The sequence below is a fragment of the Schistocerca serialis genome, chromosome 2 (assembly GCF_023864345.2).
Source record: "Schistocerca serialis cubense isolate TAMUIC-IGC-003099 chromosome 2, iqSchSeri2.2, whole genome shotgun sequence".
NCBI lineage: Eukaryota > Metazoa > Arthropoda > Insecta > Orthoptera > Acrididae > Schistocerca > Schistocerca serialis.
Genome location: NC_064639.1, coordinates 40863322 through 40883777, shown reverse-complemented (window position 1 = coordinate 40883777; position 20456 = coordinate 40863322). Strand labels below are relative to the sequence as shown.

The window sequence follows — 20456 nt, the reverse complement described above, 5'->3', positions numbered from 1 at the left end:
GTGGTGGAAGGAGAAGTCACTACCTCCGGTCCCTGTAAGATTTGAATGCAGTGCATTGTTCATCTCTTCGCATCGGGTGGCTTCGAAGTGACACTCCTATGACATCACTGCAAAACGTTACCTGTGCCTACCGTTGAAAGAGCAAGTAAATTTTCGAAACCTGTTGCCCAGGAATGACAAAACTTTGACTGTCACGCGCACTGCAGGCCTCAGCAACATTTTTGAGCCTACTCTATGAGAGTCGTTACTTAACAGATTCTTCTCCTGTCGTGATACCTGATATAAGATGCGATCATAAAGAGGAACTTTACTGCGATTACGAATGCCAACTAAGATGACAGTTCGTCTATTAATCATTCCTGCTAAGTGTCACAGAATAAAGAATAATATGTCGATGAATAATGAAATTTTCACTCTGCAGTGGAGTGTGCGCTGATATGAAATTTTATGGCACATTAAAGCTACGTGCCGCACCGAGACTCGAACTCGGGACCTTTCTCGGGCAAGTGTTCTAAAGACTGAGCTACCCAAGCACCACTCACGACCCGTTCTCACAGCTTTAATTTTGCCAGTACCTCCTTCTGATCACAGAGGAATTCTGACAACGAATTCCGTTAGATTCAGCGTGAGGATAATATGAGAGGACAAGTTTATTGTGAGAATCGTATAATGTGCGAAAATCACAGCAGACCAAATTGTACTTCATGATTAATAAAGCAATTACCCGCCTCGTCGATGGTTTTTAAGATATCCTCTGCATGGATGAAGTATATTTTTGTATTTTGGTTTACGGTTTTTATAACGAATCTCTTTCGGGAACATACATTCCGTACAAGACTGTTTCCAAAGATTTGTCGCGAATTATGCAATCAAATAAAACAGAAACAGGGGCACACGGTTTGCTACAGAAGGCCATACACGGCCATGCAGGGCTGGAAAATAACTAAAATTAAAAAATGAAACTAGTATCTGTTAACTACAGAAGTATCGAATATGACATCCGTGAACTACAGTGATTTTAATGGTAGGAACAAGCAGCTAATACTTGCAACAGAAAGCTGACGAAAACGAGAGTAAATATCATTCAAATCTCAAACTCAGAATGAAATTCCTGTCCAAAAAATTAACTGCAAAGAATCGTGGATGGGAATGAGACGGGTGCACTACTTGAACTCTGAAGCTAAGGAACACTACTTGTTGGGGATGCTCTCTCAATCGCCCACTAGACCACAAAGGAATACTGACAACGAATTCCGTCAGAGCAACGCGTGAGGATTAGGTGACGGGACAAGTTTATTGTCAAAATCAAATGGCGATGTGTTAATCAATGCATAACAAACTGCAGTGTTTGATTAGAAAAGCAATTATCCTCATCCACGACAAAGCGCAACGTTATACTGTAAATCTAAGTAACGAAAGATTGAGACGTCTCGACTCCATCATCTTATTTATACAGAATGAAATATTTCCTCTGCAGCGGAGTGTGCGCTGATATGAAACTTCCTGGCAGATGAAAACTGTGTGCCGGACCGAGACTCGAACTTTGGACATTTGCGTTTCGCGGACAAGTGCTCTACCAAACACGATTCACGATCCGTCTTCCTGGAAGAAAGGTAGAGCAGTTTCCCGCGAAAGGCAAAGGTCCCGAGTTCGTGTCTCGGTCCGGCACACAGTTTTGATCTGCCAGGAAGTTTCATATCAGCGCACACTCCACTGAAGAGTGAAAATTTCATTCTGGAAACATTCCCCAGGCTGTGCAAAGCCATGTCTTCGCAATATCCTTTCTTCCAGGAGAGCTATCTTCGCAAGGCTCGCAGGAGAGCTTCTGTAAAATTGGGAAGGTAGGAGACGAGGTACTGGCAGAAGTAAGGCTGTGAGGACGGTTCGTCACTTGTGCTTGGGTAGCACAGTTGGTAGAGCACTTATCCACGAAAGGCAAAGTTCCCGAGTTCGAGTCTCGGTCAGCCAGACAGTTTTGATGTGCCAGGAAGTTTCATCTTCTGTACAGTATGGACTTGGCACCAAACAAGTTTCAGCCCTCTCCTAAGATGAAAGTGTGGCTGGCTGCTCAGGACTAAATGATCAATGATGAGCTCAAGGACGAAGGCAAAAACGGACTGAAACTCAAGGTTGTACCATTCTATGACGAAGGGATAAAGAATCTGATACACGGTACGACAAATGTTTGGACTTGTGTAATCTTAATTAGTGAATAGCTTCTTATAAATTCCACATAAACTGCGCCTGTTTTCATGTCGTCCTTGCCAGTCGATCCTCTCGGTGAATCTCATGACAATGATGTGAATTACGTTTCTCCTTTAGCTTAATTTATCTTGTTTAATGTGTGAAGTGTTGTGAGTGTGCTTCTACAGTACAGCGGAGGAGGGGTGTGCACGCACCTGCGTTGCCGGCGGGCGGCCGACAGCCTGGGCAGCGGCCGGCGGGTGGCGCCGAGAGCGGTGCAGGCCACGGGGCTAGGCTGGCGCCGCTCCGCCGGGATGTACACCCCTGAGAAGACGGACATGCGCCGCGCCGCCGCCTGCTGGTGCTGCCGCAGCGACAGGTACACCGACACGCTCTTCATCAGCGCCGTCCGCACCTGCAGGAGGCAGTCACCAGAGGACAAGTGACACTCAGCAGCACGTAGCTGCTATCAACCGTTTCGCTGCTGTGAAGGTGTGCCAGCCGGCGACCTTGCCGCAGTGTTAACATCGGTTCCAATCACATCACCGAGGTTAAGCGTTGCCGGGCTTGGCTAGAGCTAGCATGGGTGACCATCAGGTTTGCCAAGCGCTGTTGGTAAAGTGGGGTGCCCCCAGCACTTATGAGGCAAATTCAGGAGCTACCTGATTGACAAGTAGCGCCTCCGACCATGAAAACTGACAACAGTTTGGAAAGCGGTAAGGTGTGTGTCAGATCTCTCCATTATACTGATTAAATATTACATTGAGTTTTGAAAAGAATATAGCCAACTGAGGGCTATTCTAAGATTCTGTCATTGTCTATGGAAATAAATAAGCACTCAGATATCGATACTAACAATCTGATGACTAAACATGGGAGCGCGATTCTGAGCATTGTTATGAGACGAGGACTGTCTGCGAGAGTAAAATTTCAATAGCGTCGGTTGAGAACTCGGAGACAGAAGTCGTGTCACACTGCCCTCACATCGGTGATGGCATATCTTACTACACTTAAGGCCTGATCTCATTTATAGGGCCAGGAGAGATTTAGATGGCTTATCTACGCTTGAAAATGGAATTGAATGTAAAATTCCCAAGCATACCGTAAACAGCAATTGCAGGGTTAGGCTCGTGATTGTCAATCCGAGTTTGCAACAATCCAATGTTTTGTTTGTCAGTTAAAGAAGCCTCCTTATCCACCAAATAGTAATAATTATTCTCCACGTCTAATCCGTAAGTATGCTGTGGCTATTAAATATTAATACCACTTTCAAATTAAAATAATTTGTTAATCTGGCACTCAGCCATTATTGATACTTATGAGGTCATTGTCAGGCATTTCGCCATTATTAACACTTGTCAAACTATTGTTGGTAATGATGATTTCTTAAGTTTTTAAATAGACTTAATTTATGAAATCACTTCTTACAAGATATTTACTAGTTAACACGACCCAAGCAAACTCCTTGTTATTAAATTTATTCTTAGTAACACTAAGCTTTAGCCGCTGCTGCTGCACGCTGCTGCGAACTACTGTAGGCCACTTGGAAAAAGGCAGTCATCTAAAGAGGTGAGAGTAAAATGTAGGGCTAAAACAGAGACATATCATGTACTCTAATCCAGTAAATTCCGCTGCACAATCCAGATTCTGTATGAGTTGTAAATTCTTATTCAAATACGCAGTCAGATAGCTTAGTTCTTCATTGTTACAGGTTCATTTGTTCCTGTAGCTTTTCATACTCAAATACGCAGTCAGATAGCTAATCCAAATGTTAGTTTTAAGTTTTTCGTGTAACGATCTGCTGAGGGCTTAATGACAGTGAAACTGACACTCATACAACACGCACACAGTGTTTTACATTTTAGGTTCCGAATACTGATAGCTCAGGTTGCTTATCGAGTCCATTTTCACAGACGAACATAGGCTTTATTTATTGTAGGTACGTTACAAGCGGTATGCTGACCACACACTCCTCCATATCCGTATCCAGTGACCCTTATAGATTGAGACGACACGGCGGTCAGTCGATCCCGTTGGGATTTACGTGACCAATTTCGACGGAGTTTAGAGCTGCGAACGGGTATACACGTCCTGTTACGCCGCTCTCAGGCGCTATGTACTTGTATACGCACGCCATTATATTTTTCCTACATTTCTATGGAATTTCAATACGTCCTAAGTCGCAGACGTATCTTTGCTGCGGATGAGTTACTTCCGTATTTCGGACAAGAAAATGTTTCGAGTATTTATCAAACAACATATCTGCTGCCTCCTTGCGTGCTATCATTTGCAGAGGACCTCGTTTCGATATCTTGAATCGTTTACGAGACATGACGATTGTTATGACTACAGCATTCACTATGAACAAGTACATGTCTGAGGTCGCGGATATAAAACCCACTAACTCAAGAACGACGTCAGATATTCTTCTAGTCTTAATTTTCAATAAAATTTCGATATTTTACCTAGGTTTCATTCACTGCAGTGTATGAGCTAAAATCAACCATGAGCACAGTTTACACAATGCGTTTCTACTTCTGCAAAAATGTTTAAAATTTCCTGCAATGTTTTCCTTAATTTGAAAGAGCAGAGTAACTATAGCATATAACGAAAATAAATGTTATCCTTTATCAGGCGAAGATATCACACTGTGAGATGTGCAAAAATCAATTTCTTTCACCTAATAGTTTTGTCAAAAACATGTTACTAGCGTTTCATAGCGTCCGGAAAGTCAACATGGACCGTCCGTTGGTTGTAAAACTCAATAACTCGAGAACGAAATTATATGTCCTGTTGTTGTTGCGGTCTTCAGCCCAGAAACTAGTTCGATGCAGCTCTCCATGCTACTCTATCCTGTGCAAGCCTCTTTATCTCTGAGTAACAGTTGCAACCTACATCCTGCTGAATCTGCTTAATGTACTCGTCTCTATGTCTCACTCTACGATTTTTAACCTCCAAGCCGTCCTCCAGTACCAAAATGATGATACCTTGATGCTTCCGAACGCGTCACGCCAACTGATCTCTTCTTCTAGTCAAGTTGTACCACAAATTCCTCTTTTCCCCAATTCTATTCAGTACCTCCTCATTAGTTACGTGATAAACCCAGATAATCTTCAGCATAACTAATATGACTCTAAATATTCCAATACTTAAAAAATAATTTGGTCCCATGAATGAAAAACAATGCTATTCTTCTATTAGTCAAATATTAAGTAGTAACCAGGCTTTAAAAGTACATAGTAGTATACGAATGAGCTTCAAACATGTGTTACCGTAATACATAATTGTTGTTGTTGTGGTCTTCAGTGCAGAGATTGGTTTGATGAAGCACTCCGTGCTACTCTATCCTTTGCAAGCCTCTTCATCTCTGAGTAACAATTGCAACCTACATCCCTCTGAATTTGCTTAGTGTATTCATCTCTTGGTCTCCCTCTATGAATTTTACCGTCCACGCTGCTCGCCAATACTAAATTGGTGATCTCTTGATGCCTCAGGACATGTCCTACCAACCGAACCTTTCTTCTGGCCAAGTTGTGCCACAAATTCCTCTTCTCCCCAATGCTATTCATTACCTCCTCATTAGTTACGTGATGTATCCATCTAATCTTCAGCATTCTTCTGTAGCACCACATTTCGAAAGTTTTCTTTGGGATTTGAATTAATATATTCTTCTTGAAGTCTGAGGGTATTTCAGCTGTCTCGTACATCTTGCTCACCAGAAGGTACAGTTTTGTCTGGGCTGGCTATCCCAAGGCTATCAGTAGTTCTAATGGAACATTGTCTACTCCTAGGGCCTTGTTTCAACTTAGGTCTTTCAGTGCTCGGTCAAATTCTTCACGTAGTACCATATATCCCATTTCTTCTTTATCTATGTCCTTCTCCATTTCAATAATATTGCCCTCAAGTCCACCACCCGTGTATAGACCCTCAATATACTGCTTTCACCTTTCAGCTTTCTCTTCTTTGCTTAGGACTGGTTTTCCATCTGAGCTCTCGATGTTCAAACACGTGGTTCTGTTCTGTCCAAATGTCTCTTAAATTTTCCTGTACGTAGTATTTATCTTAACCCCAGTGGTACATGTTTCTTTATGCTTACATTTGTCCTCTAGCCATCCCTGCTTAGCCATTTTGCACTTCTTGTCGATCTCATTTTAGAGACGTTTTTGGCCTGCTTCATTTACTGCCTTTTTATATTTTCTCCTTTCATCGATTAAATTCATTATCTCTTCTGTTAGGCATAGATTTCTACTAATCCTCGTCTTTTTACCTACTTGATCCTCTGCTGCATTCACTATTTCGTGTGTCAAAGTTTACCATTCTTCTTGTACTGTATGTCTTTCCCTTGTGCTTGTCAACCATTTGTTAAGGCTCTCTCATTGAATTCCTATCTTTTTGCAGTTTCTTCAGTTTTAATCTACAGTTCATAACCAATAAATTGTGGTCAGAGTCCACATCTGCCCCTAGATATGTCTTATAATTTAAATCCCGGTTCCGAAAACTCTATCTTGCCTTATGTATAATCCATCTGAAACCTTCCAGTGTCTCCAGGTCTCTTTCACGTATACAACCTTCTTTCATGTTTCCTACTGCTCTAAATTCCAAATAAAATGTCAATATTGTATCGCATGTCATTCACTGCAATATACTAAAAGCTACCATACGAAAATTTTACGATTTTACGTTTCCACCTTTGCGAACTCTTTAGAATTTCGCGCAATGTTTTACTGCCGTGCTAAGTGGCCGAGTGGTTTGAGGTTCCATGTCGCGGAATTCGCAGCCCCTCTCACTGGAGGTTCGAGTCCTCTGCAGGGCATGGGTGTGTGTGTTGTTCTTAGCATAGGTTAGCTTAAGCAGTGTGTAAGTTTAGGGACCGATGGCCTCAGCAGTTTGGTCCCGAATTCATACACATTTGGATACACACAATGTTTTACTTAATTTGATGCGGTGCAGTTAGTATGACGGATAACGGAAAGAAATGCAAGTCTTTCTTCGAGTGAAGGTATCAGTCTGTAAGATGTGCAAATATCAAATATTTTTCACCTAACAGTTTTCAAAAAATCGGATGATAAGTATTTAATATTGTTCAGGACGCCGTCTCTCAGCACAAGCAGCAGCATTTGGCGAACACAAAAGGAGCCTCAGCACGGAATGCAAAGAGGTCGTATGTAGCTACCAAGGGTTTGTTTGATCAGTGATCAGATTGCACAGCGACGGTAACGCAGTGTTACGCTGTGAATATCTTGGCCGACCACTACCAAACTGATACTCCAGTATTTCCACGGCTGCGCGACTTGCTGATTAAAATTTCGTTGTTATGCGAGCTTATTTTCGGCACAGATCAAGGGTAGTGGTACAGATGAACAACTAATGAGTGAATGGCGCTTACTGGCATGTGGAGGCCCGTTTAAGATCCAAATGACGCACGCAGTTGCTTGGGGCATTAAATTTGTTTAGAGGGTATATGATAATCAATAATGAAAAGTGGCACTCTTGAAAATTTTCGATATTCAAAGAAAAAAGTTTCCCTCAAATATCGGCCACCATACGAGCCATGAATATGTTGTTACGCGCCAACACTGACTTCAGTATGGAACATTGTTTTAGGGCCGGCCGAAGTGGCCGTGCGGTTAAAGGCGCTGCAGTCTGGAACCGCAAGACCGCTACGGTCGCAGGTTCGAATCCTGCCTCGGGCATGGATGTTTGTGATGTCCTTAGGTTAGTTAGGTTTAACTAGTTCTAAGTTCGAGGGGACTAATGACCTCAGCAGTTGAGTCCCATAGTGCTCAGAGCCATTGTTTTAGGACAGTGGTTTCCAAGGTGAGGGTAATTGTCACACTGAGGGGAAAAATTAAATTTTCTGTGGGGGGTGGGGGGTTAGAAATCAAACAATTCGATTCTGTTTCAGTCACGAAACTAAATTATTTTCAAAAGATCGAACATTGTTCATATACGTTAGCAATAATTACTTTTTCCGCCGGCGGAAGTGGCCGAGCGGTTCTAGGCGCTGCAGTCTGGAACCGCGAGAGCGCTACGGTCGCAGGTTCGAATCCTGCCCCGGGCATGGATGTGTGTGATGTCTTTAGGTTAGTTAGGTGTAAGTAGTTCTATGTTATAGGGGACTAATGACCTCAGAAGTTGAGTCCCATAGTGCTCAGACCCATTTCAACCATTTTTTGAATTACTTTTTCCCCATTAGTTCATTAATTTGATGGAGGTTACAGGTTCCTCACATAGTCAATCCACTATACACATGTGTTTTGCTTTGTCCCGTAAATTACTGACGATAAAAGTGAGACAAACATGTAGAAACGCTAAATATCTCAGGAAAAGTTGTTGATAGTAGCTACAAAAAATGGTTGAAATGGCTCTGAGTACTATGGGACTTAATATTTATGGTCATCAGTCCCCTAGAACATAGAACTACTTAAAACTAACTAACCTAAGGACATCAATCCCAGTCATCAGGAGGCAGAGAAAATCCCTGACCCCGCCGGGAATCGAACCCGGGAACCCGGACGTGGGAACGAGAACGCTACCGCACGACCACGAGCTGCGCACTAGTAGCTACAGTCGTCCAGAAATTCCTTCATTACTCGCTTCGAAACAGATAAAGGAATTAATTGACAACACGACACAGCGGTAACTACATAAAGCTATACACAGTATAATTTTCTGTATTATTACTAAATTAGTTACATACAAGGCATTAACAGACAGAAGTCGTCCAATTTGTAGCAGTTCAGAAGTAAGGGGTTCCACTGTATTATTATTAAGGGGTCCAGCAATCAAGTGGTCCACAAACAGTAAGGATAGTCACACATCTGAACATGTTTGATTTTAAATCGGTTTGCAGCGTGGAGGTCGAGCAAGTGCCGCAATTCAGAAGAGTAATGCAGGGGAAGTATGCTTTGTAGGATGTGTCTACTCTCACTGTGGATAGTTAGCGTTCTTATCGGTGGAGAAGTTGCGGGTAACACTTCCAGTGCACGCAAATTGCTTTATCATTCATTATAACACACACACACACACACACAAACACACACACACACACACACACACACAAACACACACACTAATGTCATTAATGTTTCACATCTTTCTCCATTATAAAAGTCTTCCAAGAAAAGCCTCTTATCCCACAGTTTTGTTGAGTTTAGTTAGGTGGTGCCCCCCCCCCCCCCCCCATGAACCGATAGCCGTACCGTAGGTGCAACCACAATGGAGGGGTATCTGTTGAGAGAGGGGCAGCAGCCTTTTTCGTAGTTGCAGGGGCAACAGTCTGGATGATTGACTGATCTGGCATTGTAACACTAACCAAAACGGCCTTGCTGTGCTGGTACTGCGAACAGCTGAAAGAAAGGGGAAACTACGGCCGTAATTTTTCCCGAGGGCATGCAGCTTTACTGTGTGGATAAATGATGATGACGTCCTCTTGGACAAAATATTCCGGATGTGAAATAGTCCCCCATTCGGATCTCCGGGCGGGGACTACTCAAGAGGACGTCGTTATCAGGAGAAGGAAAACTGGCGTTCAGCGGATAGGAGCGTCGAATGTCAGATCTCTTAATCGGGCAGGAAGGTTAGAAAATTTAAAAAGGGAAATGGATAGGTTAAGACTAGATATAGTGGGAATTAGTGAAGTTCGGTGGCAGGAGGAACAAGACTTTTGGTCAGGTGAATACAGGGTTATAAATACAAAATCAAATGGGGGTAATGCAGGGGTAGGTTTAATAATGAATAAAACAATAGGAGTGCGGGTAAGCTACTACAAACAGCACAGCGATCGCATTGTTGTGGCTAAGATAGACACGAAGCCCAAGCCTACGGCAGTAGTACAAGTCTATATGTCAATTAGCTCTGCAGATGACGAAGAAATTGAGGAAATGTTTGATGAGATAAAAGAAATTATTCAGATAGTGAAGGAAGACGAAAATTTAATAGTCATGGGTGACTGGAATTCGGTAGTAGGAAAAGGAAGAGAAGGAAACGTAATAGGATAATATGTATTGGGGGTAAGAATTAAAAGAGGAAGCCGCCTGGTGGAATTTTGCACAGAGCATAACTTAATCATAGCTAACACTTTCATCAAGAATCATAAATGAAGGTTGTATACATGGAAGAAGCCTGGAGACACTGACAGGTTTCAGATAGATTATGTAATGGTAAGACAGAGATTTAGGAACCAGGTTTTAAATTGTAAGACATTTCCAGGGGCAAATGTGGACTCTGACCACAATCTATTGGTTATGAACTGTAGATTAAAACTGAAGAAACTGCAAAAAGGTGGGAATTTAAGGAGATAGGACCTGGATAAACTGACTAAACCAGAGGTTGTACAGAGTTTCAGGGAGAGCATACGGGAACAATTGACAAGAATGGGGGAAAGAAATACAGTAGAAGAAGAATGGGTAGCTTTGAGGGATGAAGTAGTGAAGGCAGCAGAGGATCAAGTAGGTAAAAAGAAGAGGGCCAGTAGAAATCCTTCGGTGACAGAAGAAATATTGAATTTAATTGATGAAAGGAGAAAATATAAAAATGCAGTAAATGAAGTAGGCAAAAAGGAATACAAACGTCTCAAAAATGAGATCGACAGGAAGTGCAAAATGACTAAGCAAACATGGCTAGAGGACAAACGTATGGATGTAGAGGCTTATCTCACTAGGGGTAAAACAGATACTGCCTACAGGAAAACTAAAGTGACCTTTGGAGAAAAGAGAACCACTCGTATGAATATCAAGAGGTGAGATGGAAACCCAGTTCTAAGAAAAGAAGGGAAAGCAGGAAGGTGGAAGGAGTATATAGAGGGTCTATACAAGGGCAATGTACTTGAGGGCAATGTTATAGAAATGGAAGAGGATGTAGATGAAGATCAAATGGGATATGATACTGCGTGAAGAGTTTGATAGAACACTGAAAGACCAGAGTCGAAACAAAGTTCAGGGAGTAGACAACATTCCATTAGAACTACTGACAGCCTTGGGAGAGCCAGTCCTGACAATACTCTACCATCTGGTGAGTAAGATGTATGAGACAGGCGAAATACCCTCAGACTTAAAGAAGAATGTAATAATTCTATCCCAAAAAAAGCAGTTGCAGACAGATGTGAAAATTACCGAACAATCAGTTTAAGAAGTCACAGCTGCAAAACACTAACGCGAATTCATTACAGACGAATGGAAAAACTGGTAGAAGCCGACCTCAGGGAAAATCAGTTTGGATTCCGTGGAAATATGGGAACATGTGAGGCAATACTGACCCTACTACTTATTTTAGAAGCTATATTAAGAAAAGGCAAACCTACGTTTCTAGCATTTGTAGACTTAGAGAAAGCTTTTGACAATGTTGACTGGAATACTCTGTTTCAAATTCTGAAGGTGGCAGGGGTAAAATACAGAAAGCGAAAGCCTACTTACAATTTATACAGAAACCAGATGGCAGTTATAAGAGTCGAGGGACATGAAAGGGAAGCAGGGGTTGGGAATGGAGTGAGGCAGGGTTGTAGCCTCTCCCCGATGTTATTCAATCTGTATATTGAGCAATTAGTAAAGGAATCAAAAGAAAATTTCGGAGTAGGAATTAAAATCCATGGAGAAGAAATAAAAACTATGAGGTTCGCCGATGACATTGTAATTCTGTCAGAGACAGCGAAGGACTTGGAAGAGCAGTTGAACGCAATGGATAGTGTCTTGAAAGGAGGATATAAGATGAACATCAACAAAAGCAAAACGAAGATAATGGAATGTGGTCGAATTAAGTCGGATGTTGCTGAGGGAATTAGATTAGGAAATGAGACACTTAAAGTAGTAAAGGAGTTTTGCTATTTGGGGAGCAAAATAACTGATGATGATCAAAGTAGACAGGATATCAAATGTAGACTTGCAATGGCAAGGATAGCGTTTCTGAAGAAGAGAAATTTGTTACCATCGAGTATAGATTTAAGTGTCAGGAAGTCATTTCTGAAAGTATCTGTACGGTGTGTAGCCATGTATGGAAGTGAAACATGGACAATAAATAGTTTGGACAAGAAGAGAATAGAAACTTTCGAAATGTGGTGCTACGAAGAATGCTGAAGATTAGGTGGGTAGATCGCATAACTAATGAGGAGGTACTGAATAGGATTTGGGATAAGAGAACTTTGTGGCACAACTTGACTAGAAGAAGGTATCGGTTGGTAGGACATGTTCTGAGACATCAAGGAATCACCAATTTAGTATTGGAGGGCAGCGTGGAGGGTAAAAATCGTAGAGGGAGACCACGAGATGAATACACTAAGCAGATTCTGAAAGCTTTAGGCTTCAGTACGTACTGGGAGATGAAGAAGCTTGCACAGGATAGAGTAGCATGGAGAGTTGCATCAAACCAGGCTCAGGACTGAAGACCACCACAGCAACAGTTAGCTGCTAAGTTGGTGTTAATATGGGGGAGGGCAGGGATCAGCACAAGGCTTGGCGAGGGGGTGGGGCGAAGGGGGCAAACGCGGGGGTACTTGTTAATGTCCGACTGGGCGTAATGATAGGTTGGGTATCACTGTCTCGACGGTACAACTCTAATTAGTATGTAAAGTTTCCGATTTAGGTCGACATACAATTGGATTCAAATTTCACCATAGGCTGACCTCAACAAGAAATACAATTGTACTATAGCATATTGCGTGCGTTAAAATGTGGTTTTTCAAAACCCAAATTTATAAATGCACACTATTGGTGAACACTTTCTCTATATTTTGAGAGATTTTTTTGTCAAAGTCTAGAAAACATCCGATAAAATATTTTTCAAATGTGAGTACATATACTGAATCTCCGTTTAAATTATACATTGCTTTGTTAACAGACTATTGCTCATTCGCATCACAAAGAAATTTATGTTTTTTTCAGTGAGATATAAGGGGCAGACAACTAAAATAAGAGCGATGGAAAAAAGTAGGTAAACTTATTATTGTTTCAACAGTTGTAACCATAACTTTTAATATATGTAACTCTGTGTGAGACAAGACGTTCAGTGACTACATGCAATAACATGTGTGCCTGGGCTGGCTACGGAACCGTGGTTGTACTCAGGCGTGCAAGTCTTCATCCGAAGCACACCGACGGCTACGAATGTCGCATCTACATCTTAATAGATACTCTGCAAATCACACTTAAGTGCTTGGCAGAGGATTCATCAGGCCACCTTCACAATAAATCTCTATTATTACACTCTCGGACAACACGCAGAAAGAACGGTTCAAAAATGGTTCAAATGGCTCTGAGCACTGTTCGACTTAACTTCTGAGGTCATCAGTCGCCTAAAACTTAGAACTATTTAAACCTATCTAACCTAAGGACATCACACACATCCATGCCCGAGGCAGGATTCGAAACTGCGACCGTAGCGGTCGCGCGGTTCCAGACTGAAGCGCCTAGAACCGCTCGGCCACTATGGCCGGCGCAGAAAGAACGAACACCTATACCTTCCCTTGCGAGCTCTTATGTCCGTTATTTTAATACGAGGATTGTTTCTCCCTATGTCGGCGTCAACAAAATATTTTCGCATTCGGAGGAGAAAATTGGTGATTGAAATTTCGTGAGACGAAAAACGTCTTTGTTATAATGGTGTCCATCTCAAACCCTGTATCGTGTCCGAGACACTCTATCCTCCATTTCGCGATGATACAAAACGTGCTGCTCTTCATTGAACTTTCTCGATGTACTCCGTTAATCGTATCTGGTACGGATCCCACACCTCGCGGAGAACGTACAAGCATAGTGTAGGCAGTCTGTTACATTTTCTAAGTTTCCTGCCAATAAAATGCATGGGATGAGATCGGGTCTGTATGCAATATGTGTGGGTCAGACGACATGCGCGAAGGTTGTTTGAATTACGCCACAGAAGCTTCGCTGAGAGACCCCTATTCATACTCCACATATTCCTAATCTCTCCCCCAAGCGATTTCCACGTGTTTGGAGCCCTGAAGGAAGACATTTCGTGGCCGTCGATTTCCTACGGACGAACAGACGCACGCCTCGGTGCAATAACGGTCCCGTAACCAAACAGAAACTTTTTGTATGAATGCACTGGGCCGTTTTCTCTCTCACTGTGGGATGAACGTGTTAACAGTTGTAGCAAATACTTTTGAAGTAATAAAGGATATGATTTCTATTTTTCAATCCCTCTCGTTTTCATTTGACTGCTCCTTTTATATTACAATTTTTGACGACATTTTTTTCACTTTTCTAGTACATTCGTGGGCAATTTTCTAAAATTTAGCTTGTTACTGACCAGCCTCTTTAAATGTAACTTTCGCAGTTAAATAGTTCGATGATATTTTTTGCACTTATTTCCTCTGTTTTCGATCGCTAATAAAATAATCCAAAAATTCAAGAACTAATGAATTTTATTATTAAACTAAAAAAATATGGAAATTGTCTTTGAAATGAGTTTAATAAGTAGCGTACTTTACCGGAGGTAGTACAATACAATCGGTGTAATTTCCTGTTTCCACTAAAACATTTAATGTTGTCTGGAGCATCTTGTTGAAAGAGAAACAAGCATCCATAGAAAGGTAGCTACTTGCAGAGGTGGTGGGCGATAACTCTAGACGCTGAGTCAGTTGTGTTGAAATACTCGCACCCCCTAGCTGCAGTGCGGTGCCTGCGCGATGAGTGGCGGTCACAATGTGGCAACAAGAACAGGCACGGGACCTTCTAGAGGGACTGCAACAATAGACCATCATAGGATCGTTCGGCTACCTTCGATGAATAGTCGAAGAAACGACATTTGAACCAAGGCACAATTATAGCGCGAATGTCACTGGAAATTAACGGGAACAAATTAACGGGTACAAATTAACTAAAGCTGGATTCGTATTCCACTGACACCACTCCAGGCGCAAAAGAATTGGCTTGCTGTAGATCCAGCGTCAACTGGCATAATGGATGGCGGCTCCTGCGTGTGGCAACGACAACGTGTCTGTATATGATGTAGGTCATAGGAAGCGGCGATTATCAAGATCCATACATCTTCCATAACTCCAGCACGTGATATGGTTTTTAAACTCTGTTGGCATACCCTCCAAGTCCGGGCAAACAAACGGAACAATCCAGTAGACTAACGCAATACTCCACCCTGCAGCTCATACCACAGATGACATGAGGAAGTGTGGATTCTTGACTGGTGTGACCAGTTCCCTGATTTGTTACCAATCATAGCATCTCTGGGCCCGATGTGTAGACACATAATGATACCAGCCTCTGGACAGGAACAATGACGATATTAAATACCACTGTTGTATCAAGGAATTCCTTAACCATATTATTCCCAGGCACTTAGCTTCTATGCCGCAACGAATAAAAACGTGTAATCCTGCCAGTAGGAATCACATTTCATACCTACGTTGATGGATGACATCAGTCCCGAGTAAAGCGAAACTTCAATAATTTAAAACCTGTTATGTGATGAGTATCGGCCTCCTTAGCCAGGTCGTCATTGCGGCTGACTATCAAGTAGAAAATCCGAGCTGGATTTCCGGTGATCCCTGCGATTTTTCTTCGGTGGGACGGCCGGTACGTCGTTGTGTAACACTTCCCGTTTCCAATAGTGTAGTTATTAAAAATTATTTAATGACTGAAAGTACTGCTATTTTCAATATCTTATATACAATTATTCTCTGAATTCTTATTTTATGACAAACATTTACGCTAATCCTTTCAAATAAGGTTTTACCTGTGGGGTCCCATTTCTGCTAGCGATAGGTACGTCGGCACTGGATGTGGGGCTAGATAATGTTGAAAAGTGATGACGTCACCACTAACTGTAAGCTTCTTATCATTTCAGAATTTGCACACTTATGTTCGTAAGTTTATATCTTTTTTCTGTTGCAAATTACATCCGATATCGATAGTAAAATAACTTTTAGTTTCAAAGTAAAACTGTGTACATTATTGTATTTACGTTTCATTTTAATCGCCTTTGCGTGTGTGCTTTAGCGACTTTTTTTCGGAGCAAGGAAAATTAATTACGTGACTTCCTGAACGTCTTTCACGATCATTGCACCTTTGTACAAACAGTTTTCTTAGGTGCCTACTAAGAGTTCTCTCCTCTATTCTACGAGGTCTGAATGGGTTGCCTACGCCACAACTGATACAGTAAAATAAACACAGTACGAGAGACAATTTCCGTCTTAATTTTCTGACCTTCCGCGACGAAACGAAGTCGTTTGCCTTCTACTAAAAGACAAATATTTTTAATTGGCAACATCAAGTATATTGTATCTGGGCGATATTGCAAATCGGAAATAAAGAACCATTCATATTCGATTTCTCTACAGAACATGGTGCATGTTTACTTTTCGGTACTCTGTTGCACAACAATTTAAAACAACAAATTCGTCAGATTTCAGTAACGTCCGTCTTATATATAAATGACAGATATATGTGAAAAAGCTTAATAGAACAGACAACTTAAGAAAAAAGAACATTTGAAAATGCTGAACGCCAATCATATAATTCTAAAAGTTAAAGGGGTTTATGTGGTTCGAATTCCTTTAGTATTCCAGTCAACTTTCTTGAACTCGTTCTCAAATCTGAGCTGCTACTTTTTCCATTGTATTCCTTCATATCTGCAGACGATTTTCAAGGTGCTCTTCGGGAACACTTTCTCCCTGTTCTTGTTACTACAAGCCCTTCATGAAATATGTTTATCAAATATACTTACCAGCATGTTATCGTTATTAAAGGATACGAGCCAGAATGGTTCATATTTTTCACATCATGTTACGTAGAATGTATGACTAGTAATTACAAAGGTTTATTTATATCCCGTCACATAATTAGGTATCGCAACACCTTGTTAAAAAGAGATGGTCATACTTTAGAAAAATTAGAGTACAATCCGTTACCGTTTACGCTGAGATGTCTCTACGATATCTATCTAATACATATGTCGCTCGATCAGCTGCTGGAGAAAACTAAACGTATCGCGAGCAGTTCAATGTTGTTAATATTTTCTTGATGGCGGAGATGAGAGGCGAATATCGTGAAGCTTTTATATGTCGATTTAGTACTCTCGGCAAGCACCAACTGAGCCACCAATCTCAATGCCCTCATCTCACGGAGATCAAGATAAACGCCACACTCTTAGCGTAAAGAGATCTTGGATGTAACCCTGGACACTGCAGTTGTGTTACCATAACGAATACTGGCCGTTTCATCCACTGCAAAACCTAATTTCTACGATTAAAATTCCTTCCACTTTCAGAATTAAGACGCCTATCATCTCTGTTTTGTTTTGTTTTAGGGCGCAAAAAAATGAAAAAATACTAACGTAGTACGCACACATGTCAAAACTGTGAAACACAAAGACAAAAACAGGAGTTAAAATCGACTACACGCCAATCCCAATCCGAGGAAGAGAAGACAGCTAAAAACAGAGACGCGGAGAGAGGTCTATAAAGTACGCCATAGAGAAGGGAGGTCCGGAAATAAAAAAGTGGCCGACGTCATATTCCTACGCGGATAAAAAGTAAAACTCGGTCGTCAGCCCGTGCGACGTTCGGTAAAACGGCCGGTAACTCACACGAAACCCAAGCGGGAACGTAAACGGTTAAGAAATGGGCATTCATCAGGAAAGAGCGGAAAGTTAAAAGTTGGGCGCAATGTGCACGAAGGGGTGAGAGAACGCCACTTAACAAATGGCGATGGCCAAAAAGGCAGTGCCAAACACGCAACATAGTTAAAATGACCTCCTGGCGGCGGGAGGGATGAGAGGATGTCGTCCAAGGTGCTGGGAGAGGCTTAATAACCCGGAGCTTACTCCCATGAACGGAGGACCGGTGGCCAAAGTGACACCACCTCCTGACAGACGGCAACACAGAGATCAACGGAGGGAATATAAGAAATAATTGGCCGTGGTACGAGGACTGCAGCAGCGTCAGCAGCCTTCTTTCCTGTCAGCTCCCCATATAAATCGCGCAGTGGTCCCATCAAGAGTAATCATATGACAGCTTTCTGGACCCGCTTCACTAAGGCGTGGGCGATGTAGAGCACACAGAGGCTTTGAAGGGTGCTGAGAGAGTCTGAGGAGATATCACAATTGAGAAGTCTGTGTCGCTGGATGCGCTCGGTGGCTTGATACAGGACGAAGAGCTCCACTCCAAACACTGAGCAGAGAGCCGGAAGCTGATACGGCGCCAATGAAGATGGCACACCTGACGCCACGGTCAGTCCGAGAGCTGCCAGTGTATACAAAGGTACTATCGCGAAGTTCCATGCGAAGGTCGTGAAACTGAAGGCGATAGAGCGAGGCTTCAGTAGTGTACTTCGGAAGCGAATGGAGGCCAAGGTGAGCATGGACCCCTTACAAAGCCAAGCTAGTCAAAGGGTTCACACCCACTTAGAAAGTTGCAGGTAGCGTGAAGTTAAACTGCCGGAGCAAGATCCGAAAGCAAACTCCAGGGGGTAACAGAGAAGAGGGACGCTCCCTATACTGGCAATAAGGAGTTATCGTGGAGGGAGGCATAGGATGGGTGGCCATTCCTGGCAGACAAACGGTCTGCATACCTGCTGAGAAGGAAGTCATGGCCGCAGGACAGCGGCAGTTCGGCAGCTTCTCCATACAGACTCTCATCTGGGCTTGTGTAAAAGGCCAAACGGACTCCACGATGGTGGATAGCATTGAGACGGCATAAGAGGGACGGACGTGCAGATGCATAAACAACGCACCCATAGTCGAGTTTCGAACGGACAAGGGACCGGTAGAAACACTAATGCACGGTGGCAACAATAGTTAAAGGTGTGGGCTTAAGAGGCAGCCTTAATTTCCTGAAATCTAAGCAGGTGCGGCCGGCCTGCATTGTACACGGATGATTTTCCGAATGCAACAGTCTCGCATTCCGATCTGTCACAGACAAATCTCTAAGCGGTAGTCATAATCGGAAAATTCTGCGAAAATAATGTTGAGCAGCTTTATTAAACTGGAAAATATTCATTACGAAATGGGAGACTGGACTATCGGAATTCTGAGCATTTACAATGGTATATGAAACTCTGTATGCCGATTTATAATGATTTCACCACATTCTCTCCAGGCTAAAGTGAAAAGAGAATGATTTTCTACATTAAAGCAGTAGTCATCGGTAAAGAACACATACATCATCAATTCATTCCTTGTCCAATCTCGATGTTACTGACGGTACATTAATCTGACTCATCTCAGAACCACTGCCGTACATCTGCAGACAGTTCGATTGATCTGACTCTCCAGATCAACTGAAACATTGGATACAACCCGTCGGCTTTGACCAATGACGTCATAGTTTGCTCATAGGTATTAATGCCGTTATTTTCGAGCTGGAGATAATAAATCGGTTATCTTCAGTGACGATGCGTCATCATTGTAAATGTAAATAAGCGAAAGTAATATAAGACGGAGCTAGACATGTGCGTTTTTTGTCACTTGTATTAACGTAAATCACATGTTCATTCAATTCGGCACATTCTTAGTAAGTATGAGATATTTTGGAAGAACTGTTTTTCATTCTGGGCAAGTTTTACTTTTTGATTTTGGTTTGTAGCTATGTATTTATCTACTTCTATGAATATGGAGGACGTGAAGAAGGGTTCATCAATTGCAGTACGGAGTATAAATTTTACAGTTGTCACATTTTTCGCCTTCGTTAGGACTATTTTACCACGATATTTTTCATTCGACACTAGTACTAGGGAAGGCGAAAAGATCGACATAAGTAAAATTTTTCTCCCTTAGTTCAGTTGACCTACATAGGTCATTTGAAAAATACGATACTAGTGGTACCTAAGACGAAAAAGTCGACATGCGTTAAATTAGTATCCCGTGCTGCAGTTAACTTATGCATATTAACTGAAATACGGGATACAACTCATATATTACCACAGAGGTATTCCATGCTAACGTTACTTCTGACACTGTTTCTTCTTTCTTTTCTGCACTGATATCCCAACACTTTCACTTGAGCTATATAAGTCAACTGAAGAACAGGATACTACTAGGATTCAAATAGGCGGTATACTTAACATTATGTTCGAAATGTGAATATACGTGATATATGTCTACGATCTGTTTTCTCTGTCGTGGATTCTTTTGTTTCTCCACATTCGTCTTTGCTGTTAAATCTGTGCAATACCTCATCTGTGGCAACTGCTGACGTCTTTGGTCAAAGCCGACGGGGTTGTATCTCATTCTTCAGTAATCCCGACTCTCCGCTACAAAGCTAGTCGAGAAACTGCAGGAAACGAGACTGCTGTAACTTCTGCAGACAA

At 42.1% G+C, this 20456-nt stretch overlaps 1 protein-coding gene across 1 annotated transcript in view; it reads right to left on the bottom strand.

Annotated features, from left to right (window-relative positions):
• Positions 1-2323: 2323 nt before the first annotated feature.
• LOC126455426 (PDF receptor-like) overlaps positions 2324-20456 on the bottom strand; it is a 403957-nt gene continuing 385824 nt past the window's right edge. The window contains exon 12 of the mRNA XM_050091176.1: positions 2324-2599. Coding sequence (XP_049947133.1) covers positions 2324-2599 — 276 coding nt within the window. The remainder of the gene's footprint in view (positions 2600-20456) is intronic.